This window comes from Maniola hyperantus, chromosome 10, assembly GCF_902806685.2.
Source record: "Maniola hyperantus chromosome 10, iAphHyp1.2, whole genome shotgun sequence".
NCBI classification, from domain to species: domain Eukaryota; kingdom Metazoa; phylum Arthropoda; class Insecta; order Lepidoptera; family Nymphalidae; genus Maniola; species Maniola hyperantus.
In genome coordinates, this window is record NC_048545.1 from 893,709 (window position 1) to 918,559 (window position 24,851).

Here is a 24,851-nt window from a genome sequence, read left to right on the forward strand (position 1 = left end):
CCTAGAAGGCATATGAATTACTAGATGATGCCCGCGACTTCGTCCGCGTGGATTTAGGGATTTTAAAAATCCCGTGGGAACTCTTTGATATTTCGGAATAAAAAGTAGACTATGTCCTTCTCCGGGATGTAAGCTAATTCTGTACCAAATTTCATCAAAATCGGTTGAACTGTTGGGCCGTGAAAACCTAACAGACAGACACACTTTCGCATTTATAATATTAGTATGGATAAAATGAGAAGAATTGAAAAATTGTACAAAGTTGTCGAGATGGCAATCGGGTTCTGAGGCGAGGGGACGCGGACGCCCTGCACACCGCTCGTCACATTACCGATTGCCATCTCGACCTGTCGAGTACTGTAGTTACAGTACAGACTGTAGGTAGACAGATGACATCAAACGAATCACAACGCGCAATAGGTACCATGGCGACGTATGGAAATCCCTTCAAGAAACCTATGCCCAGCAGTGGACGTCTATCGGTTGACGATGATGATGATGATAACTATGTAGTTTCGACTTCGTCAGACATTAATAGAACAAGCGAGACTGCGAGAGTGAACCTCCAAGAGCGATCACGCACTCATCCGATCCGAATCCGTGAAAATACGGATATAAAGATATCTACGTCATAATGTCAAAGCTGCCATACAATAGTTCTATGATTAACTACTTCGGAACGTATTTTCACAGACTCGGATCGGATAAGTGCGTAACCGCCCTAAGGAACCTTTTTTTTGTAGGGAAATAGGGGACTAAATAGGGGTCCTCAACATAGTTTTAGGCTCGCCGGGAACAAGGGATTGCCTTCCAACTCAAGGACCTACTCTCCCGCGGGTAACAGACTCCCCGTGCCTGTTACCCGGAGGTCCTATTCAAGGGGGCAAGCGACGGTCATGCGCAGCTCGCCTGCGCCCGGCCCTAAGGAACCTAACCTAACCAAACCTAACCAAACTGCCGTCATATCACTTGTTGATTCGATCTGCGCAGAAAGATGCGCAAACAACATCTATTTACATCTAGATTTCTGTTATCTTTAACTTGGGAAAATATCTATATTTTCACCATCGTGGAACTTGGGCGGAAAACAGAAATCTTCGCCGCCCTAGACACCGGAAGCTTAAGGTCTTAGCTTCCGGGAAAACCTGGAGGAGGGCAGGAAAATTTCTGACTTGTGGGCGGCGATACCAGGAGCACAAAGTTTAGAGGAAGTGAAGCTAAGCAACTGGCTTTCATACTTTGTTCTACGCACGCGTTAAAATATTGATTTTCCGCACCCCTGTACAAAACTGACGTAGTAAAGACATGAAGGCGGCAACTACGTAAAAATTACAAGCAACGCTCGCAACTTCATCAGCGTGGATTTAAGTTTTTTTTAAATCTTGTTTTCCAGGACAAAAATATAGTAACCCGGGGCGGGGACGAACATAGGGTACTTTTATCCCGGTAATTCAAAGAGTTTCAATAAATCAATGAGTTTTAGAAATTTAAATCCATGCAGACGAGCGCGGGCAATAGGCGGGCGCCGGGCATCATTTAATTAGTCCAATAAAATAAATCACAAAATTCAATTCAATAAATACTTCGTCAGCGTGTACCTACTTACTTGAATTTTTATAGGTTTTTAAATTAATCAAAATTTTGTTAAAATCGGTTTAGCGGATGGGCTGTAATAAGGTAACACGCACATTTACAACGTTTACCATCTCCATTTATTCAGTGGATTTTATACTTCTTGTGAGTCTGAAATACATTTTCTTACTCGATATGATATCCTGGTATAGCGGATATGGAGAAAACTTGTTTGTCAGGGTTGTTGCGTCATTTTCCGGATGTAAAGCGGAAATTCCTAGCCGACGTCCGCCCCTCGAGGAACGGAACAAGCTGTCAGTGTGTTTTAAAGTGAAAATTTCGCCGGGAAAATCGTACATACAACGAGCTTGATCTACCTACTAATATATCTGAAATGAAATGAAAATCCATACTTAATATTATAAATCCGAAAGTCTGTCTGTCTGTCTGCTAGCTTTTCACGGCCCAGCAGTTTAACCGATTTTGAAGAAATTTGGTAAAGACTTAGCTTACGTCCCGGGCAAGGACATAGGCTACTTTTTATCCCGGAAAATGAAAGAGTTCCCACGGTTTTCTTAAAAACCTAAATCCATGCGGACGGAGTCGCGGACATCCTCTAGTAAATAAATAAAAGTTTATTTAATAAAAATGTCTGACTGATCTATCAACGCACAGCTCAAACTACTGGACGGATCGGGCTGAAATTTGGCATGCAGATAGCTATTATGACGTAGGCATCTGCTAATAAAGGATTTTTGAGAATTCAACCCCTAAGGGCAGGAAATAGGGGTTTGAAATTTGTGTAGTCTACGCGGATGAAGTCGCGAGCATAAGCCTAGCGTTATCTCATTAGGTACTATACAAATCATGCCCGCGTGGAATGGTGCCAATAATAATACTGGCTGTATTTCCGCGCTTTACATCCAGGCTGATTCTAAGTGAAACCACGTGGTTAAGCATTCCTGAAAATTGCTAACAAATGCCATTGAATGAAATTCCTTCCGAAGTTCTTTACAACAAGTTTCCAAACATTCGACTGTACCAGGGCGTTATAGATCTTAAAGTGGTCTTGTTTCTATTGATTTCCTTTTTGCCTCGCGGGTAAAGTTCGCGCCTATGTTACCCCAGGTCAACGAACGATGCGTAGATAGATGCCGCGTCGTAGGCGGGGCGTTGACCCTGAGTTTTGCACGCTATACATTGCTGGTTTGAAAAATATTAAATCACTAATACTACAAGTATAAGGCATATGGTTTGTGGTATAGGATTGTATTTATAATAATAGCGCAAAATTTTTGTAAGCGTTCTAATTACATTTTGTATCTTCGATCTTTATGAGAGCCAAATTAATATTACGAGTAAGAATACCCTGTGAGATTATTTTATTACTTAGTTAGATACTAAGCACTTAGTTATTAGTTCAAATTGGATGTCATTTATTTACTACCTCGCAGATTTATTAAAGTTATTGAACTTTTTGAATGCCTTTTATTTTACAGCTCAGCTTCCTTGGGCGTTCGAATTCCGAGAAATTAAAATTACGGATTTTCATACAAATTTTCATCCCCTATTTAACCCCCTTAGGAGTGGAATTCTCAAAAATATTTTCTTAGTCTACGACCTACGCCTACGCAGAGGCAGATTATCCCTAAGGCAAACTACTTTGAGAACATTATCGAGAACTCTCAGTCGTGCAGGTTTCCGTAAGATGTTTTCCTTCACCGTTAAAGCAAGTGATATATTAATTAGGTATATTTTAAAAAGGCACATAGCTCCGAAAGGTAGAGGTGCGTGTCCAGGATCAAACCCTCGATCTCCGGTTCGGAGGTGGACCTCCTAACTGCTAACTAGTTACTAGGCTATCACAGCTTGACTTTTTATATTTACATAATTATGTATAAAATTTTCCTTATTTATGGGAAAATAGGTAGGTATGCGCTCTCACGTTGCTATCACTAGAACTAAGAAGCTATTCAAGTGTTCATTCATACAAATTGAATAAGTGTTTTCAACAATGTGCTATTTTCTACTTCGTACAGACTAATTAGATATAGAGCAAACTAAATCAAAATACTAAAATTTAGAGCGGTGATGTTGTGGTTAGAATCTTCTGTTCGGGAGTTGAGGAAACCTGCGCGCCTGAAAGTTCCCCATAATGTTCTCAAAAGTATGTGAAGTAGGTCTATAAACACTGGGCCAATGTGGCAGACTATGGCCTAAACTCTTCTTATTCTGAGAGGCAACCCGAACTCAGGAGTGAGCTGGCAATAAGTTGATCATGATGAGTAAGTACTTAATGTACCTAATTAAAAAACTGATATACAAATTCTGAAAGCGACGAAACGAAAGTGTTATCGTGACTTATAAATATTTATTGTGTTCTAAGAAGGTACTTACATTATATGCATGTATGTTCCGAATAATTACATTTTAAAAAGATACATATTACATACCTCATAAGAGACATAACTTAGTACTTAGTATACTGAAATGCTCTGTGCTCGCTCTACCAAAGGACCTGATAAAACCCATGACAAACTTTTGTCTCAAAACAATTACATTATCGAACAAAATAACAGAGAAATTATTTCAATGAACCTCACTTCATTACCATGTGGACGATTCCGACGTAAACACCCTGTTTCATAATTCATTCTTTAATCTGCATAAGAAGTTTGCATTTAATTTTTTTTATCCATGATAATTAAACAATTAAGTACCTAAATTATGCACAATGAGTTATAGTTAACACCTCCTCGACAGATAAATTAGTGCATTTATAAAATTAAGTATATTATTTTAAAATACCTACTTCTCGAGATTTCTTCTTTAATTTTTTTTAATTTTTCTTACTTGTGAAGATGGATTTGCCTAATAACATAAATGAAGTGGGAAAGAAGTGTGATTTCGAAACTGCGTTAAATATAACTGGTAAGTTCTGTAAGCTTATGAAAATGTGACCTCATCCACGTGGTTTAGGCGTTTTAAAATTCCTCGGAAACTCTTTGATGTTCGGGAAAAATGATGACTATGGCCGCTTCCAGGAGCGCTCAAGCCGTGAAAAAGTAATAGACATTAGACATGCACGCAAAGTGACGCGTGACGAAAAGAAAATCAAAGAGTTCCCGCGGGACTCTTAAAAACCTAAGCCGTAAAGGAAAATACCGTGAGGAAACCTGCTTGCCTGAGAATGCCTGCTTGCCTCCATAATGTTCTAAAAATTGTGTGAATTGTGCCAGTCTGCATTTGGTCAGTGTGAACTATAGCCTATAGCCTAAGCTCTTCTCGTCCTGAGAGGAGACCCGTGTTTAGTCTGGCAATGGGTTGAGAGGTTGATCATAAAACCTATTCGATTGAAGTCGCGGACAAAAGCTAGTAAGCCATCGGGTGGAAATTAAGGAAATCTACGGCATAGAGAACACACTTCCTATAGGTACTTACATGCAAAATCTCAGATTTATATAGCCCCAGCGATTTGACCATTTCTGCTTTTATATTATGTAGGTATAGACTATAGGTAACAACACTCTTAATATTATACTTACAGGGTTCGGCAAGTACAACTTGACGCAACTGGTAATATGCTGTCTCCTGATACTGGCGATGTATATCGACATCTTCGGCTTCTCCGTGGCGCTGCCCAGCGTGGCGTGCGACATGCAGCTCAACACTGCCCAACAGGGCCTGCTCTCTGCGGTCCCGCTGATAGGTGAGTACTGATCAAATGTACAGAGTGCACGACATAGGAGGTGAAACTGAAGTGGCAATGGGTCCCAAGGTATTGAGATGGCCACTTCGACCAGAAAGCGCAGCGTTGTTGGCAGACTAGGTGGATAGACAAGTCAGACGGGGCCGCTTGTACAGGCGGCGCAAGACCGCGGCATGTGGAAGTCCCTACAAGAGACCTATGTTGCCTGTTCCGTCTATGCGGTATTTTACAGGATATATTTCGGAGAGTGTGCCGAATACCTTTTCAACCTGGTTCCTCCTTCACCTTTCTACTGTCGTACCAAGGTATGCACCCGTACGTAGTCGAAATTCCACGGATACGTACGAAGCGATTTGCCTCCTTATTTCTAATTCGGACCGCTAAGATCTGGAACACCATACCAGCATCAGTTTCCCCCTCCAATTATAATATGGGTACCTTCAAGACAAAAGTGAATAGGCATCTTCTAGGCAAGCGCGCTCCATCTTAGGCTGCATCATCACTATTGCCTCTGATTGTAGTCAAGCTATAGCAGTATATATATTGCAGTATAGTCTATAAGTCAAAAAAAATGTCCGGATTACCAGACATGGGTCCATTTGGACTTAATGTCGGTTGACGACAACGAAAACCACCATCATCATATTAATTAGATCATTTTGTTCCTTCAAAGCTCGTTAGTACTACGATATAGTAAAAGATGACGGGCTGGATAAAAATACCACGTAAAACTAAGGACTTGGTGTGAAGGCACTTATTTGGCACCTATGCTCAGCAGTGCATTTGAAATTGATGATGCTAAATAGAATCAAAATTAACATTGATTGTCCCTACAGGTCTTCTTTGTCGTAAAACTCTTGGCAGAGTGGCCGTGGTCATCACGAATTGACTTTTTTGGGGGCAGTTATTTTATGTGCCTCACGAGCATTTTCCACTTCTCCCTGCTATATGCCGATAGACCCTCATGCACGGAACCGCTCACAGCGGACTTAATTTGGTTGGTCAATCTCATAGTCGATCTTCCTCATCCTCTAGTACCTACCCTTCACCTGGCCCGACACTACAAGATGCTCAATGGAGTCAGTTACACGTCCCCCAGGCATCTCAACATCTCTAGAAAACTGCTGAAGAAATATGAAATGAAATTCTCTCCCAGGTGTGATGATATCTTCGTACGCCTGGGGCCTCTGCGCCGACACCCTGGGCAGGCGGACAACCCTGCTGGTCGCGATGCCAGTGGGAATGCTTCTCAACCTGGGAGCTAGCCTCGCACCGAACTACGCAGCTTTAGCTGCACTGAAGTTCTTCTCAGCTGGCTTGTAAGTATAGTTTGAAAATGTTTCCTAGGTGAGAACTTTCCCTGGACCCTACCCAGTAGTGTGCAGTGTGCACTGCGGGCTTTACGGCCGACACTTCCACATACAAATACATACACAAACACACACAGTCATAGGAATGTGTGAGCCTCTTCGACTTAGTCCGTTCTCTCTTGCTTCATAATAGTTATTTGTTATGCAAGGGTGTAAAATTGTTATTTTGTTGCGAGGAATTCAAAGGCTCAAGCGCAAATAAAGCAGCCGTGCGAAACACACACAACTTTTCATCTCACTACAGCGAGGAAAACGTTAGATCCTTGAAACAAGTGGCGCCAGTACCGTGGAGGTTTTAATAAAAAGTTTCTATACCCTATAAATTCTATACCCTATATTCTGTGCCCTATATATAATAGGGCACAACCAAAAGTGAAGCAGTGAAGGAGATTCTATATAATATAATGATTACAGCACGTCATCAGCGAACGCCGCTGGCTTCGTTCTGCTGGGGGAGAGCGTGCCGGGCAGGTTCCGCGGACGGTTCATGTTCCTAATGGCCAGCGCCACCATGTACGTGCAGTTCATCATTTGTGGTAAGTCTTCTCTACCCTGGGTTCCTAAAGCCATTACACATGGTTGTCTAGTCGACCAGCAATTCAGTCGACGGCGACCGTTGGAATCTGTAAATTATTTGTAAGTTGCGGTACCGTTGCGCATGGAGTTGCGGCGACTCCGTGCGTATAGGTACGGCAACTTACATATAAATTGCAGATTCTGTCGACTGAGTTGCCGGGCAACTATCGACCGTATGTAATACTTAGCTCTAACGGTCGCTGTCAACTGAGTTGCCGGGCGACTAGTCGACCGTGCGCAATGGGTCTTAGGGTGAGATCTATAGCGCGCAGTCTGACTTCGCTTAGGTTTTAGAAGAGACAAATGTATATCACTCACATAAATTAATCTCGTTTTAACTCTTTAAATCTCAGTCTGAGCAAAGTCAAAGTGCGCTCTATAGGTCACAGCCTGAGACTTTGTCCGTCTATTCACGCGAGTTATCACGTGAGACTGACCATGAGCAATCTTCTGAACAGACAGACACACACACTTTCTATTCATAATGCTACAAAGAACACAATCTATTTAAACTTACTTTCTTTAACAGTGATCGCGTTACCAATAACCAGCACGTCTTTCACCATCGACGTCTCCTGGCTGGGGCTCACCTACCGACCGTGGCGGCTGCTCCTCCAAGTCATCTGCATCCCGGGCATCGTCGGAGCCATCAGCATGTTCTTCTTGAAGGAGAGTCCTAAGTTCCTACTAAGCAAGGGAAAGGAAGAAGATGCTATTCATGTTCTGAGAGTCATTTATAGATGGAATCGAGGACTGGATAGAGATACGTATCCGGTAAGTACTTTGAAGTACTGTACGCGGCCTAAAATAATGTACATCGACCTTTAGAAGGAGATAGCGGATTTGTAGAGCATTGTCTCTGTCGTTGAGACCGGCAAAACGTCATATAGGTATGAGTGACAGACAACACTCTACAAAGCCGAAGCCCGAAATGTCATTCTAAAGGCCGATGTACATTCCGATCCGGGGTTTCACTCTCTAACTTTTCTTGCTCAAACTTTTTGGTGTTATGTGCGTTTTAAGCAATTGAAAACATCGTGAGGAAACCTGCATGCCTGAGAGTGCTCCATAATGTTCTCAAAGGTATGTGATGTCTGCCAATCCGCACTTCACCAGCGTGGTAGACTATGGCCAGACGTTTCTCGTTCTGAGAGGACACTCGTGCTCAGTAGTGAGCTGGTGATGATGATAATGATGATGATGATGTCCTATCAAGGACTGCAAGTTTACTACAAATGTTACAAAAGGTAGTAATCTGTTCAGTTTAATATCCAATGATTTTCAGGTAAAATCAATATTCCTAGAAGAGACAGCGATGCCAGATAACGGCCACGTGTCGTTTATGCGTAAGATGTGGAACCAAACGGCACCGCTCTTCCAGCCGCCGCTGCTCAAGAACTCTCTCAAACTCTACTACATCTTGCTCTGCGCTTACATGACGTAAGTTCAATCTTCTTTTTAACTAACTAGATACAGAGAAACGACGCGTTGCGCGTTAGTTCCACGCACATGCAAACTGTGGAATCAACTCCCATCGGCCGTGTTCCCACTAGATTACAACATGGGGTATTACTCAAGGGGCGGATCAACAAATTTCTAAAAGGTCGGCAACGCATCGGCAGTTCCTCTGGTGCTACAAATGTTCATGGACGGTGGTAATCACTTAACATCAGGTAACCCGCCTGCTCGTTTGCTCGCTATGTCTATTTAAAAAAACCAGGCGATGCAAGACCACGGCGTATGGAAGTCCTTACTAGAGAATTCTGTCCAGAAGTGGACGTCTATCGGTTGACAATGACGACGACCAACGTGAATATAAAATTTAAATAAAAATAAGTAGGTAGACATGTTTTTAAAATCAGCCCTTCGTGTTTTAGATCCACCGGCTACACTATGTGGGTGCCAACAATGACGAACGCCTACTTCGATGGTGAGGACAGAACTGGTAAAGTGTTCTGCGAGGTGGCCAGTACAGCTGCCACGTCATCTAACGACACGGTAAGAATCGATAGGTACCTACTTCTGAGTTATCTTCACTGGGACGAGCTCGATGTGCGTCGCTCAAGGGCGGCACCGATAAATAATCGATATTATTGTATTCATAAAAAATCTCGCAGCCTCCTAGAGGGTGGCCATGGCCACGGATTTTAGTAGGTAGAAATCCTACATAACCCGCTGGGTGATGATTACGTATCTCACGACAGGCTTGCGACAGGCGTAAATCTCGCGAACATTGCTGTCAAACGTCCGGGTAGAGAGAGACAGCGATAGCCACAAAGTAAAAAAAAGAAGAAGAAGAGAGAGACAACAAATGATTTATCGCATTGCTACTGCTGTCGCGTTGCTGCCGCTACTGTCTTACGTAATCACCCCGCCGACCATCGGGTATCTTTTCCCCTCCGTACCTTGACAAAAAAAAGGTACTTCTAGTGATCTCGCTTTGCTCGCTCAGTTATATACTTCTAAGTATTATACAATTAGGTAGTTCTTGCAAAGATTATACGAGTACCTGAAGTAGTGAGATTGTGCTATCATGTACCTACTTACTCGAGTTAAAGAGGAGGAAGCCAGTAAATACTTATGTATAAGTCTTGTACTTTTACAAATCCCTAATACTTTACTTTGGAGTAGGTAATAATAAATTAATATCACACTACAGAATTTCAATACTTAGGTACTACTTACATGTTTGTTAAGATAATAAAGTTTTCAATTTATTAAACGTATCTTAGCAGAGAAGGGACAAAGGAGACCCCACAGAGTACTTTGGAGACCCTTGCCCAGTCAGTAAGGACAGCGATGAGTTGAGATGATGGTGATGAAGCTAATCGGAATTTTTTTTACAAAAAAAATAAAAACCGACTTCGTTACACAAACACTAAAAATTGAAAAATAATTTAATTTATTACCGAATATATTATGTATACAAGAGTTAATATAGTTCCATTATAATACTTTTTGGCGCCGGTGCCAATTAGCTTTAGCTGCGCGAATCGTCTAGACTTCATATTTTTATGGGACTCCACAATGGCACCTCATTGGCACCGACCCCAAAAAATATTATTATGGAACTATATTAACTCTTGTATACATAATATATTCGGTAATAAATTAAATTATTTTTCAATTTTTAGTGTTTGTGTAACGAAGTCGGTTTTTATTTTTTTTGTAAATTTTTTTTATTTCACAATTTTTAGTGGCTCCATGGAATTATGCTATGACTGGTTAAAAATCTACTGTTTACTAAGCTATTACACTGATCGCGAGCAATTTACTCTTATCCGTTGAGGAGTTCCAGTATCTATCTTCGAAGATGTTCATCAGATCTTCACCAAATTGAAATGGGACCAACTTTGAAGTATACCCTTTCAAACAAAAGAATTTTCAAAATCGGTCCAGGCGTTTTCGAGTAATCGGGGAACATACATAAAAAAAAAAAAAAAAGATTCCGACGAATTGAGAACCTCCTCCTTTTTTTGAAGTCGGTTAAAAATTGCGATTAATTCTTCTGATTTTGCTGCTATTAAATTTAAACTTTATTTCTTAATAGTTAAGACCGAAAATTAGCATGTCGCTGATGTGACCTTGAAGTTTTCTGGATACCAAAATCGCCAGTTGCGCCTAAAGAAAACTTTTTTCACTTCGAAAATTCCTTCTTTTACAGTCCATAACAGACTGCGACAGCGTCATCAAGCCAATGACTCTCTATGCGGTGATGTGCTACTCTGGCATTTCTGGCACCCTGAACATCATGCTAACCTTCATCGTCGGACCTCTGGGAAAGAGAACAACCACTGTGCTAGTGTTCGCGATCGCTATCGTCTGCGGAGTAGTTCTGCTGTTCATCAGGATACCAGTGATGAGCATTGCGCTGTTCTACTTCTTTCTCTACGTGGCGCTGATTTTGGGAAATGTTAACACTTATTTGGTGGAGTTGAATCCTACGTATTTGAGGTAATTTTATCACGCCATACTTAACTCTTAAGATAAAAAGCGATGATAGCCCAGTGATTAAAACGTCGGCCTTCTCTTCAGACTTACAGACTTATCCAAAACGTGTACAGTACGGGGCCGAAAGTGACGAACATCGGCTTTTAGAATGACATTTCGTTTCTGTAGAGCATTGTCTCTGTCACTCATACCCATAATATGACGCTTTGTCGGTTTCAACGACCGAGACAGTGCTTTACGAATTGGCTGTCTCCTTCTTAAGATCGATGTTTATCACTTTTGGCCGCGTACTGTACATGCTAAGTTATTAAAATCTAATTAGGTATATTTACAAAAATCACTAAGTAAATATATAATATCTGTCCCGGCTGTACTCACGTGTTTAGTCGACGTTAGCCCGACTAGTTTCGAACCCATCCGGGGTCCTTTTTCAAGTGAGTCCGTTCACGCACGCGCCGCGGTTTTGAGTGCGGGCCGCGCGTGCCGCTGCCCGTAGAGCCCGTTGTGAGGGTGGCTGGGGTGGGGGGAAAGACAGCTGCCGATTGTCTCCCGACAGTATTTGGGTTCTCAACTTTGCCATTCATAAGCTGATGGTAGTGCACTATAGAAAGCAACTTAGGGTGAGATCTGTAGAGCGCACTCTGACTTAGCTTAGACTTAAGACAAAGTTAAGACGAGACACAGCTATATAATATCTCTCACATAAATCCTTAGATGAATGATTACCCATAAATCTGTCTCGTTTTAACTCAATCTTAAGTCTGAGCAATGTCAAAGTGCATAGATCTATAGAGATCTATAGAGCAGTATAGCTATAAGAGTCTATAGAGCATAGATCTTAGTCTATGTCTATGTTCCAGTGTCTCCAGGCCCACCATACCTCCCACAAAATGAATATTACGCTGTTGTACTTCTTTCTCTATATGGCGCTGATTTTGGGAAATGTTATTTGGTAGAGTTGAATTCACTAGAAGGCGAGTTGAGTCACTATAAGAGTGTTTCGCAGAGGCATGGCTACGTGCCTGTCGGTGGTGGTGGCGCGCGGCTTCGGGTTCTTCAGCGTGCAGCTCATCGCGAGCCTGCTGGCCGACCACTGCACGCCCATGATCGCCGGGTACATCGTGCTTATTGCATGTGAGTTCTCTTTATTGTTACTTCGTAACAATAAAGAGTGTTTGTTGTGGGTTAACTACTTCTACTTATGACATAATAGCGGAGCCCTGACTAACTCGTCATCCGTAGTCGAAAATGCTAACCCCGAGATCAAGGAGCCTAATTAAAGTACCTACGATTTTAAATATAGATCAATAACGTAGAGTCGGATGCAGATATTTTTTTACTAATAATAATAATAAAAACCCGCTGCTAGTGGGATCCATTTTATCATATTTTTAATTATTGTTGTTTTTTTTTCTTGTTACTTTAATTTTTATTGATCTTGTTATTTCAATTTCTGTTGTTTCTGTTATTCTATCGTTTGTTGTTTCTGTTACTTTATATTATGTTGTTTATTTTATTTTATTTTATTTTTTGTTGTTCCTGTTATTTGGTTTACTGTTACTTTACTTTAATTTTTTTTGTTGCTTCTGTTATTTTATTGTTTGTTGTTTTTTTTTTAAATATGATAAAAATGAGAAAAATAAACAAATGAGAGTATAAGGTAAGTAGGTACCTACCTAACTAGGTAGGTACTTTTGTTGTATTTTATTTTTGAAAAAACGTTTTCTGTTTCAGCTGGACTATTAGTATCGTTCTTCTTGCCGCCAGACAAACCAACATCCAATAGAGAAAGTATTGAAACTACCAAATTATAAAAAATAACTAACTAGTTATTTGGCTTAGGTAAAATAAATTATTCTAGGTATAAGTCCCGCAAATTGCTAATGCGGTTCGCCGCCATTTTAGTGACGTCGGCACTAGACTGAAGTTTCGAGCTGATGGTATACCTATTTTTATATGATTTTTATGATATTTTAAATTTTTACTTAAAAATACGTCAAATGACGTCAAGATGACGTCAAATCGATGTTAATGAGACATGGTTCCAGCGCAATAGCAATTTGCCGGACTATTTGCACATATAGGCTATCTACTATACTTGTCAATACATATAAACATATGAGCTGACATTATTTTTTATTTTAATCCCTAGTTGGTCCTACTGTTTTTCTACTTAACTTGTTCCAAGTGCAAATTAATTTAACATAACGCTAATAATAAATAATAATAATAGCTTCCCCTTAACCTTTTAATGCATGGCTTAAGTATGTTTTTAAGTATGGCAAAAGTACTCTGTGCATGGGATTGCCATGCACAGAGTACAGGTTTTACATAAGGAAAATCCCATGTGAATGCCCACACCACAGACCAATAACACTAATAGGAATTATTATTTTTAGTAATAGCAACATTTCAATATGTCACTTCACAGTTCATACCAGTGTTTCCACTTTTAGAGATTACGCCCTATTTATGGCGAATATTAGGTAAGGATTACGGCTTTTTAGGAGATGACATGGATTTAGGGTAACTAGGGCTAAAAGGAAACGTCAGGTGGTAACCTTATTTTTTCCATAACACCCATAGCTTATATTTTGCGTATTTTTTAGATTTATCAAAGAGGCTAGATTCAAAAGGACCAGAAAAGGACATAATTAAAGTTAAGTTTTTCAGTTTGCATCTAGCTAACTAGCTAGTTATTAATTATTATTCGTATGAGACCGAGAGTATTATAATTCGGAAATTGGAAGAAAATGATGACAAGATTTAAAACCGTGAAATGATTTTAAAGAATAGAAGTGATTTCAATCACCTACATATTATTATATTTTATTATTAGAATAACAATGCGCCCTGAATCCAGTCATTTCGAAATTTAGTAGGGTAATTTAGGGGGAATTTCTATTTCCTACAGAAACTAGGGTAAAACCAAAATCGTCCGTGGAAACACTTCACACAAGTGACAACTGACAAGCTGTCAAACTGTCATTCTTTTATGCTGTCATTCAACTTTTGTAAGACCGCTAGCGAGATGTCCGATTCCGCCGGCGATAATTTAAAACCTCGAGTTGTTGTTTTAGGAGGTAGATATCACTATAATTACGCCAGAATCGTTAGAAAAGTGTTATTGGTGTGTTAAAAATATTTTCAGTTAAATAGCAAGTTTGTGGTTCGAAAGTCCGTAACGGTTTCTCTGCGTTAGTCATCATCACCCATTTGGGTGTCATACAAGTTTTTTATTCTTATAAGAGCTTATCTTTTTACGGGTTCGTAGGACCTGATAGCACAGTGGTTAGCGCATGGATCCCTACCGACAGTCAGGAGTATAAATTCGAGTAACCGTTAAGTTTTCAATAAAAACTAACGTGCTTAGCTGTGAAGGAAAACCTTCACCTTTGTGTAACCAGGGGCAAGTACAAAAGGTCTAGAAAGGTCGAAGTACATCTGCATAAGAAGACCTAGCCTTATTTTTCCAGAGTTCAGTTCTGTTCACTTCAGTTTCAGAGAGTTTAAAGTGGAAATAATAACACATCTGTATTGAATCATTTTTAATGAGAGTTGATAAATGATGATCAGTCAACACAAAAATAGAAGATGAATTAAATATATCTAATAGACTCCCATTCTAAACACATGTCTGTTTTGAATGGGAGTCTATGATGGGAGGCTAAGATGATGTTGATGGGATTGAATAGAGCATGTGTATTTAGATGCTGTATATTTTTTTGAGATTTATGGTGCTTTAAAAGTTAAACAATAATTAGCTAACCTGCATCTGATCCACTGTATAATTTCTGAAAATCATTTCTCTGTAATGTAGAACACCTTATAGAGAAAACTACATGCAAAACCTTAAGTATTTAGCTTAATCGGTACATTGATACATCAGCACAATATAGAGTTTACTCTGTATCTTTTTGAAGCATTTTACAGATAGTATAGAATAAAATAGATTTTTATTCAAGTAAACTTTTACAAGGGCTTTTGAATCATCAACTAGTTTAATTTACCACTGGTTCGGAATGCCGTTCCTACCGAGAAGAACCAGCAAGAAACTCGGCTGTTGCTGTTTTCAAGACATTAATTTACAATATTATTATACCATACTGTACAAGCAATTGCATTCCTGTGCATTGCTGGAGCGAGTGAAATCCAAGCTTTCTTATCATTTACATAAGAGCAGATTTTTTGGTTTGCTTCAGGGTGCGGTTTCATTGGTCGCAACCTGGTGGAGTACTTGATAAGCAATGAGCTGGTGAGCGGGCTGCGAGTGGTTGACAAGACTCCTCCACAGCTGGCCTTCCTCAATCCCACACATTTGAAGTGCTTTGAGGATCCTCGAGTAGAGTACAAGAGTGCCAACCTTATAAATTCAAGTAAGTGAAATTTGTCACTACCCATATATAAATGCGAAAGTGTGTTTGTTTGTTGGTTTGTCCTTCAATCACGTCGCAACGGAGCAACGGATCGACGTGATTTTTTTGCATGGGTATAGTTTAAAACCTGGAGAGTGACATAGGCTACTTTTTATCCCAGAAAACCAAAGTGTTTTTAAAAACCTAAATCCACGCATACAAAGTCGCATCAGCTAGTTATGAATAAATTACTGTTTTTAGAGTTCACTACCTAAAGGGTGCCGCCGGAACCTTATTACTGAGCCTCCAGTTGAAGCCCTTTCATATGATACACCACTTCTTATGGTGATCTTACTTTAAAAGTTGAAAATACTAAATTTGTTCATGAATACATTTTAATTTTTTTTGCGTGATGTAACCACAAATTCACGGTTTTCGGACTGTTCTCAATGTTTGCTATAAGACCTACCTGCCAAATTTCATGATTCTAGGTCAACAGGAAGTACCCTGTAGGTTTCTTGACATACAGATAACAAAGTGAGGGTTTGTGAGGGGTCCTAAAAAATAAACAAATTTTGTAGGTAGTTTTTGAGGCCAAAACTTGATTGTTTGAATATCCGAAATGTCTTTTGGGACGCACAGCGCCTTAAGGCCTATGCATAGTGAAAGTTGGTATAATAATTAGAAAACAAACATGTCAAGCCAACCCAGACAAAGGTGGAAGCCACAAAACAAGTTAAGTGTTATTGGATACAGCACGAAGCCTAATTACAGTGATATAACTTAATTAACATTGCACAATGAGTGTGTAATGAATTGGAAACTTAGGGCCTGCGCACGCTGGAGAACGGGACGGCAGGGGTTTTAGATTTATCCAATCGAAATCTATATATATAAAAGGAAAAGGTGACTGACTGACTGACTGACTGAATGACTGACTGACTGATCTATCAACGCACAGCTCAAACTACTGGACGGATCGGGCTGAAATTTGGCATGCAGATAGCTATTATGATGTAGGCATCCGCTAAGAAAGGATTTTTGAAAATTCAACTCCTAAGGGGGTGAAATAGGGTTTTGAAATTTTGTAGTCCATGCGGACGAAGTCGCGGGCATAAGCTAGTCTAAATATATAAAAGGAAAAGGTGACTGACTGATTGACTGATCTATCAACGCACAGCTCAAACTACTGGATGGATCTGGCTGAAATTTGGCATGCAGATAGCTATTGTGACATAGGCATCCGCTAAGAAAGGATTTTTGAAAATTCAACGCCTAAGGGGGTGAAATAGAGGTTTGAAATTTTTGTGGTCCACGCGGATGAAGTCGCGAGCATAAGCTCGTAAGGTATATATTTCAATGCTCGGTGATTGATCTCGGAGCATCGCAGCGCCGTTTTCTCTGGAGCACCGAGCATTGAAATATATGCCTTTTTTGATTGGATGGATACATATTAAATTATATTTAATTTTATTTATTTGTATGTAGACATAATAGAAAGTGAACATTTTAGACCAAAGCACTAGATAAAAACTGAGACTGGTGTTTGCAATTTGCAGTTCAAATAGACCGTAGTCTGTGCCAGGGCTGACAAAAAAGCATCAGCCTTACACGATTGATAGATTTTAAGACTAATAGATTAAAAAAAAACAAACTGATAATGTACTGTCGACTAGAAATAGATTGTTTATTATTATAATATTATGTTATAAACATGTTCTATATTATAGTTATCAATGTAACTGGTCTTCCTTGAGGCAAAACTTGAGTTGATTGTGTAAGAGGTAGCGCGCACCACGTTAAATTTCCGTACGTTTTTTTGTTATATAACCACAAATTCAAGGTTTTCGGATTCTTTCTCTACAGGTTTTCTTGACAGACACGACAGACAGACAAAAATCAAGAAGTGTAAGGGCCGGTTGTTTCAAACCATTGGTCTTCGTAAGATACGTTCGTTAAAATTTAACAGACGTAGACGAATTTTAACATCTGTTAATTTAAGAGCGTTGCTTCATTGTACAAAAAACTGTTCGTCATTGTTATTCTGGTTACGAAAATAACTCTAAAAATTAACTTACTTTTTCGTATCCTTTTTTATTTCATTTTATATTAAATTATATAGTTATTGATATTGCTACTTCGCATTTTAAACACTTTTTTTTTTTTAATTCTCTTTCATCTTCAAAAAACCTACCATTAAAAGCATTGAATTCAATTGATTCCATTATAATTTGTAAATAAAATATTCCGTTTATAAGAAGTATGAAGTTACGAACTGATTTGACGATCACCAATGGCGCCAGCACTGGTTAACGTAAACGTAACTTTTTAACGAACGTTAGCGCTAATAGATGCTGAATCAACGCTTTTTCTTTTCTTACGTTCGTTAGTGCCATATTTAAAGGTTACGTGTCCGTCAAAATTTGTTGAAACAACCGGCCCTTAATCTGTATTTATTGTACGATGATGGTTCGGATTACGGAACCCTTCATGTGAGAGTTCGACTCGCACTTCACCGGTTTTAAACAAGTACTCGCATGTCATTTTTCGTTCAACCTAAAACTGAGACACACTGAGTAACTTAATTATAAATGCAGTGTTGACTTTGGCCTCTGATAGCTTATCGCGAAGGATGATTCACTTCCATATTATTTGCTAGTCTTCCTGTACTCTGTGCTCTATATCATACACTAGCTGATGCCCGCGACTTCATCCGTGTGGATTTAGGATTTTTTAAATATCCATGAGAACATCCATCTATAAAAATTATAGAGGGACTAGCTTATGCTCGCGACTTTGTCCGCTTGGACTACACAAATTTCAAACCCCTATTTCACACCCTTAGGGGTTAAATTTTCAGAAATCCTTTCTTAGCGGATGCCTACGTCATAGTAGCTATCCGTATGCCAAATTTCAGCCAGATCCATCCAGTAGTTTGAGCTGTGCGTTGATAGATCAGTCAGTCACCTTTCCCTTTTATATGTTTAAGATATCTTCGAGCTTTATTTAGGCTTTGTCGAGGGAAGCTTATTAAAAACAAAAAATCTGTTAGACGGATAGAAAATACCTACTTATTTCTCGTAATGTGATTAGTATTCACGCACCGCTGCCCTGAACAATGGGCGCCGGTGACCGCCCTTTACAATGCTCGATGAAATAATAATATTATTATACGAATATATTAATAACTGCTTCGATGGTCTAGACTCCTGAGGCTAGCTTATTCAGCTGCTGATCATAAGGTCCCAGGTCTGTGAGCAAGAGTTATGATTTTTGCGTTGCCTCGCAGTCCGATAGTGAAATAGTGAGGGGCGAACTAGGTCGAATAGTTCCTTGTTGTTGCGAACTTGCTGAGAGGAGAGGTTTAAAGACGATGCTATGCTTCCGAGACGAATGCTTGACTTTGCTTGAGTCAAGCATTTTGACTGTTTACAAAGTTTACTTGATGCTTCAAGCCAGCATTTTGTGATTGATGCGATTTCATATTTTTGCTTGACGCGAGACGTTTGGACAGTGTTCGAGATATAAGAAAATTGCTGTTTGCTGAATCAAGCCGCTTGACGCTCGCATCAAGCAACGCGTCATGGCAATCGAGGAGGGTACCCCCGCACACCTGCACACCCCCGCGCTAACCCGGTGCGGGTGACGTGTGAGAGTGCGGGGCGTCCCCCTGCCTCATACTCCGATTGCCATCTCGACCTGTCACGGGCTATATGTGTTTGACTTTCCCTGTAGTTCTTAAGACGAAAAAGATAGGATACATTGATAGGTAACCTCTTTCCAGCATCATGTGCGACAGCGCTAGAGCCGAACGGGAAGCCCTGGGATCTGGTGGTGAACTGCGCGGGGGAGACGCGCGGCGGACAGACCGAGGCGGTGTACGCGGAGGGCATCGTCACACTGAGCGTCAACGTCGCCAAGCAGTGCGCCGCGCTCGCCGTGCGCCTCGTGGAGATATCCAGCGGACACATGCACAGCAGTGACAAGGTACCTAGAGCACGCGGCAGGAAGAAAGAGATAGCGGTTTCGTAGAGCGTTGTCTCTGTCACTCATACCTATGTGACGTTCTGTCGGTCTCAACGACAGAGAGTCAAGAGGGTGCCCCTGGAAAACACGCCAAGAGCAAGTTCCGGGAGGCTTTCCCGCGATTCAGCCCATATAACCGAGAAGTTGGTAGGTGAAGAGTTGCACAATAGCCGGCAGGAGCGATGTCTCTGTCACTCAAACCTATGTGATATTTTGTCGGTCTCAACGACAGAGACAACGCTCTACGAAGCCGAAATCTCATTCTAAAGGTCGACGTACGTACGATACGTACGACGTAGATATTTCCTGCCGGCTATTGTACAAACCTTCAAGTCAAGAGAGAATAGGCATCTTCTAGGCAAGCACGCTCCATCTTAGGCTGCATCATCACTTGCCACCAGGTCGGATTGCAGCCAAGCGCTAGTCTATAAATTAAAAAAAAATCCTTCACCTCCCATGGCCCCGCCAACCTCTCGGTTATATGGGCTGATTTGCGGGACAGTCCCCCGGTACTTAACCTAAGCGTGGTTCCCGGAGGCGCCTTCTTGGTTTCCTACAAGTTGTTTATTTCTGTCCTTGTTCCTTCGTAAAGAACTTGTATGGAGTCAAGAAGGCGCCCCGGGAAAGAGCCACCAAGCAAGTACCGAACGGGCGCCCTCTCGCGTTTCGGCCCATATAACCGCGAGGTTGGTGGGGCCATGGGAGGTGGTGGGTTGTCCTTGTTCTTTGAGTGTTTCTCCCATTTCTGGGGCAGACGCACTCAAATACGCAGATCGGCGCGTGCCCCGCGTGCTACGATGTTCTAGTTTGTAACAACAATAAACCTTTTCAGCCACAAAAAGAAGAGTGGCCCATAGAGCCATGGACGGTGGAGGGGCGGATGAAGAGTCGCGTGGAACAGGAGCTCAAGAGCATGCAAGGTGAACTCGACTACACCATCCTGAGGCCTGCCATTGTCTATGGTGTTGGGGATAGAAGAAGTTTAAGTAAGTATACATCATACAGGGTGAGATGTGACACAATTTTATTGACTCTACTTATAGAGTGAGTGACTTACATATTTAATGACTAGCTTATGCTCGCGACTTCGTCCGCGTGGACTACACAAATTTCAAACCCCTATTTCACCCTCTTAGGGGTTGAATTTTCAAAAATCCTTTCTTAGCGGATGCCTACGTCATAATAGCTATCTGTATGCCAAATGACAGCCCGATCCATCCAGTTGTTTTAGCTGTACGTCAGTCAGTTGATAGATCAGTCAGTCAGTCACCTTTTCCTTTTATATATTTGATGTTAAGCTTATTTTGTGGTTTAACGATATTTAATGTAGATAAGGGGTACATACCACGATTAATTTGATATGAACCCGTATGTACGTGGTATGTAGCCATTATCTATATTAAAATATATCACATAGTTGAGTCCTAACTCACCCTATGTATCACTACCCATGTTATAAATGCGAAAGTGTGTGTTGGTTTGTCTTTCAATCACAACGGAGCATGCATCCCCAGGATGCAAGCTATCTCTGTACCAAATTTATTACCTTCAACTGACTGACTGACTTTTTAATAACTGACTGATGTTTATCCAGCACCGCGTCTCCTCTACGGCGGCATATACAAGCATCTCGGAGAAACAATGAAGCTTCTGTGGACTGCCGACCTAAAGATGAATACCGTCCACGTCAGAGACGTGTGCCGCGCTATATGGACTCTGGGCCTTAGACCTGACGCCAAGGGGCAGATATACAACGTGGTGGACGAAGCCAACAGCAGCCAGGGTAGCCTGGCAGAGCTGGTCGCTGAGATATTCAAGATTAATCATGATTATTATGGCACTACTATATCTACATTGGCTAAGGTAACTTACGCGACAGGTCGAGATGGCAATCGGGGTGGGACGCCCCGGAAACCCACACAGCCCGTGTGGGTGCGCTAGTGCAGGTGCGCTTTGTCCTCTCGCCTCATACCCCGATTGCCATCTCGACCTGTCGCGCACTATACATTTTCAGAATTCAAACCATTATCATCATCATCATCCATGCGTCGCCGGGTCACTACTGAGCATGGGGCTCCTCTCAATGACAATGAGAAGGGTTTGACCATAGTCATTTGAGAACATTATGGAGAACTCTCAGGCATGCAGGTTTCCTCACGATGTTTTCCTTCACCGTTAAAGCAAGTGATACTTAATTGCTGTGTATGTGTTTCATACCCATTTTCTTAAAGAAATTCCCGCATTTTGTTGTCGTCTTTATCAAAATTTCTAGTTTTTAGGCTTTATTTACATTCAGCATTAAAAAATGGTAAATTAAACCTGGGGTAACTAGCCATTTACAGTACGCGGCCGAAACTAACCTCGCTTGTAACCTAACCTGTAAAGTAACCTACAAATATGTTGGGTGTAAAATATGGTGCTGTGGCGGTTGCCACAGATGCAACTAGATGGCGCTATTCAATCGATAACATTTCATGACGTAGTCCCGAACAAATGTACCGCCGACAGTCCTCACACTAACAGAGTTTTCTGCAATCTGGACTATAAATAGAAGTTTCAAGACACAACCGTCGGCCCAGCTGACGCTACCGAGCACAACCAACCGCTCGGTAGGAGATCTCCCTTTGGTACGGTCGAGCCTGCACACCGCTCCCGTACATTGCTGCTTTACCCCCTCGTTTAACAATCTTTTTTTTTTCAGAACGACATAGCGTCCGTAGCGGAGGAGGCTAACGACAAACACCTCACGGCGTGGGCGGACATCTGTCGCAAGTATGCGCTGGAGCACACCCCACTGGAGCCCAGCGCCGGTGCGGAGCTGCTGCTCAACAAGCAGCTTTGTCTCGACGGCACCAAGCTCGGTGCGATACTGCAGCCCGACGTGCCCAAACCCACCGTCGACAAACTGCTAGAGGTATGGTTGTAAAGTAAAAGCTAGCTCTCTCTCTCTCTCTCTATCTCTCTCCCCCCTCTCTCTATTTCCCTCTCTCTCTGTCTCTCTATCCCTCTCTCTTTCTCTCCCTCTCTCTCTCTCTCCCTCTCTCTCTCTCTATCGATTCGATTTTTTCGGGCGGAAGTAACGTTCAAACGTCATTCCTGCTGAATAGTCGCCAAACAAAACGGCGTTTGAGGCCGCCATCTTTTATTAAGGTACCAATTAGTTGGCCGCCAAAAAGAGCAGCTGTTTGATGCCGCCATCTTTTATTAAGGTATGGTGTAGTATTTAAAATAGTGTCAAACAGAACAGTTGCTTGAGACCGCCTTACCAAGTAGTTTTCAAAATGGCCGCCAAACAGAATTGCCGTTTATGGCTGCCTATTTTATCGAGTTTTTTTAAATAGTGACATTAAAAACTATTTTTTACCCGTACTACATTTTTAAAACTAGAACTCCGCACGCGTTTAGTTCTCCTTCCTTCGTGAGTAAAGGTTACACGCATTTATTCAGTAGAATTATCGAAAAAATTCGGGCTTGCTGCGCTCGCACTTTAATGAAATGTGGTTTGTTTCAGGTACTAGAAGATTACGCTTCAATGAATCTTTTCCCGAAGGAGCTTTTGCTATGACCATTTACTGCCAATTAGGTATTCATGTCGCTTCCTAAATGTTTCTATGTATATACCGCGCGATTTCACCACGATTTAGCAACCATACAGTAGGGTAACGACTTTGTTTAAGGTTAGAGTTCTATGGCCGCTGCCCCAAGCGGAAACTGCGTAATAAAAATTAGTAGTACATGAACAACTAAACTAGTGATTTTAGGTCGGTTTGTGCGTTCCCGAACTGTATGGTTACTAAGCTGTGGTGAGAAATAAGAGCTTCAAGTTACGAAAGACATTATGTTGTAAAGTTTTTATCGAAATTATTTTAAGTTTATCAATTTATATTCTAAAGCGAGGCCAATGAAATATCTGCCAAGTTTATATCTTACATTTCATTTTTTAAACCTGTTTTATTTAGTAAAAACCAGTTATGAGTGAAAACCTTTGTTGTAACTAGTATTAACTAGTTAAAACTAGTTCCGTAACTAAAACGCGTGGTTAAGAACGCTCTAGGTTACGTCGTTTCAATAGACGTTTCAGTGATGTCTCGCCATATTTGCTCTATGTGTCAAAGTCAAATGATTTATTCAAAATAGGTAATTAATTACTCTTTTTGATGTCAACTGTCATGTTTAAAGTACGATTTTAGTCCTTATCTAAGGGTACCACAGACAGTATACGTACAGATAAGCAACATGTGGCTACTATAGTCCCTCTCGCTCAAGCAGAGGTACTTGTGAATGACATGTGGCACAGCAAATATGGCTAGACCTAGACATTTTTCAAAAATGCATTGCTGCAGAACCTATAGTTCAGTTTTTAATAAAGTCTAAGTATATCGCATCTCATTGGTCTAGCTTTAGGTATTTCGTAAATATTATTGTATACAATCCTATTTAAATAGTGTTTTACACAAATTTGGTTGAAATATTTGAAATATTTTTACTTTGGATTTAAATACAGGATGTAACCAGAACGCCGGCAAAAACGAACACAGGTGATAGTACTGATACAATGCAAATGAAACATCTGACTGACGCTAGAGGTCAACGAACGTTGCGTAAGTAGGCCACTTGGATGCCGTGTCCTAGATAGGACATTGAACCGAGTTTTACACGCTATAAATTGCGGGTTTGAAAAATACTAAATTACTAAAACTACAAAATGAGGCAAATGGTTATTGGTATTGGATTGTGTTTAGGTAGTATAACAATCACGCTAAGTTTTGCTAGCGTTCTGGTTACACCCTGTATAACGAAATTTTTAATGTCTACAATCGTTCAGGGTTTTAAGATAATGATAATAAGACGAAGACATCGTGCTGTGATAAAATTAAATATGAACTTGAGAGTTCAACGTTTTGGCCAATATAAAGCAATCTAATTAATTAATGCCGATTGGTTAACTTCATATTTCGGAACTAAATAAACTAAGTAAATAACTTTGTCTGGTGGGAGGCTTCGGCCGTGGCTAGTTACCACCCTACCGGCAAAACCGTGGCGCCAAGCTATTTAGACAGGTCTAAATATTATATTGCTATCCTTTTCGTAATACTTCCTGCGGAAAAGGATAACACTAGATTAGACCTTTCGATTTAGTTTAGAGATTGTGTACAACGGAATCAGTCACAATGTTTTGTAAAAAAAAAACAAATGTTCTGAAACACGAAGATAACCAAACGACCGATTTTGATCTACTTACAAATCCCGCAAATCGCTAATGAGCGCGGCCGCCATTTTAGTCACGTCAGC

At 40.8% G+C, this 24,851-nt stretch overlaps 2 protein-coding genes across 4 annotated transcripts in view; both read left to right on the forward strand.

Moving 5' to 3' along the window:
- Positions 1 to 4,144: 4,144 nt before the first annotated feature.
- The window catches only part of LOC117985864 (putative transporter SVOPL), a 42,688-nt gene continuing 21,981 nt past the window's right edge, over positions 4,145 to 24,851 (forward strand). Inside the window, exons 1-10 of one of the 2 annotated variants that reach the window (XM_069501407.1) lie at positions 4,145 to 4,503; positions 5,120 to 5,281; positions 6,438 to 6,600; positions 7,066 to 7,187; positions 7,757 to 8,001; positions 8,513 to 8,667; positions 9,105 to 9,225; positions 10,892 to 11,181; positions 12,185 to 12,312; positions 12,913 to 13,020. In XM_069501407.1, coding sequence (XP_069357508.1) covers positions 4,434 to 4,503; positions 5,120 to 5,281; positions 6,438 to 6,600; positions 7,066 to 7,187; positions 7,757 to 8,001; positions 8,513 to 8,667; positions 9,105 to 9,225; positions 10,892 to 11,181; positions 12,185 to 12,312; positions 12,913 to 12,992 — 1,536 coding nt within the window. In that variant the 5' untranslated portion in view covers positions 4,145 to 4,433 and the 3' untranslated portion in view covers positions 12,993 to 13,020. Of the gene's footprint in view, positions 4,504 to 5,119; positions 5,282 to 6,437; positions 6,601 to 7,065; positions 7,188 to 7,756; positions 8,002 to 8,512; positions 8,668 to 9,104; positions 9,226 to 10,891; positions 11,182 to 12,184; positions 12,313 to 12,912; positions 13,300 to 24,851 lie in introns of those variants that run through there. The other variant, XM_069501406.1, reaches the window with a different exon arrangement.
- LOC117985867 (uncharacterized) lies at positions 14,167 to 24,541 on the forward strand. 2 transcript variants are annotated; one of them, XM_069501414.1, is made up of 8 exons: positions 14,167 to 14,261; positions 15,381 to 15,554; positions 19,318 to 19,520; positions 20,392 to 20,545; positions 21,154 to 21,422; positions 22,261 to 22,473; positions 23,071 to 23,142; positions 24,064 to 24,541. In XM_069501414.1, the coding sequence occupies exons 1-7, from the start codon at positions 14,174 to 14,176 to the stop codon at positions 23,122 to 23,124; spliced, it is 1,155 nt and encodes a 384-aa protein (XP_069357515.1). In that variant the 5' UTR covers positions 14,167 to 14,173; the 3' UTR covers positions 23,125 to 23,142; positions 24,064 to 24,541. The 2 variants fall into 2 exon arrangements, with proteins under 2 accessions (XP_069357515.1, XP_034828552.1); XM_034972661.2 differs by having other exon boundaries at positions 23,071 to 24,541.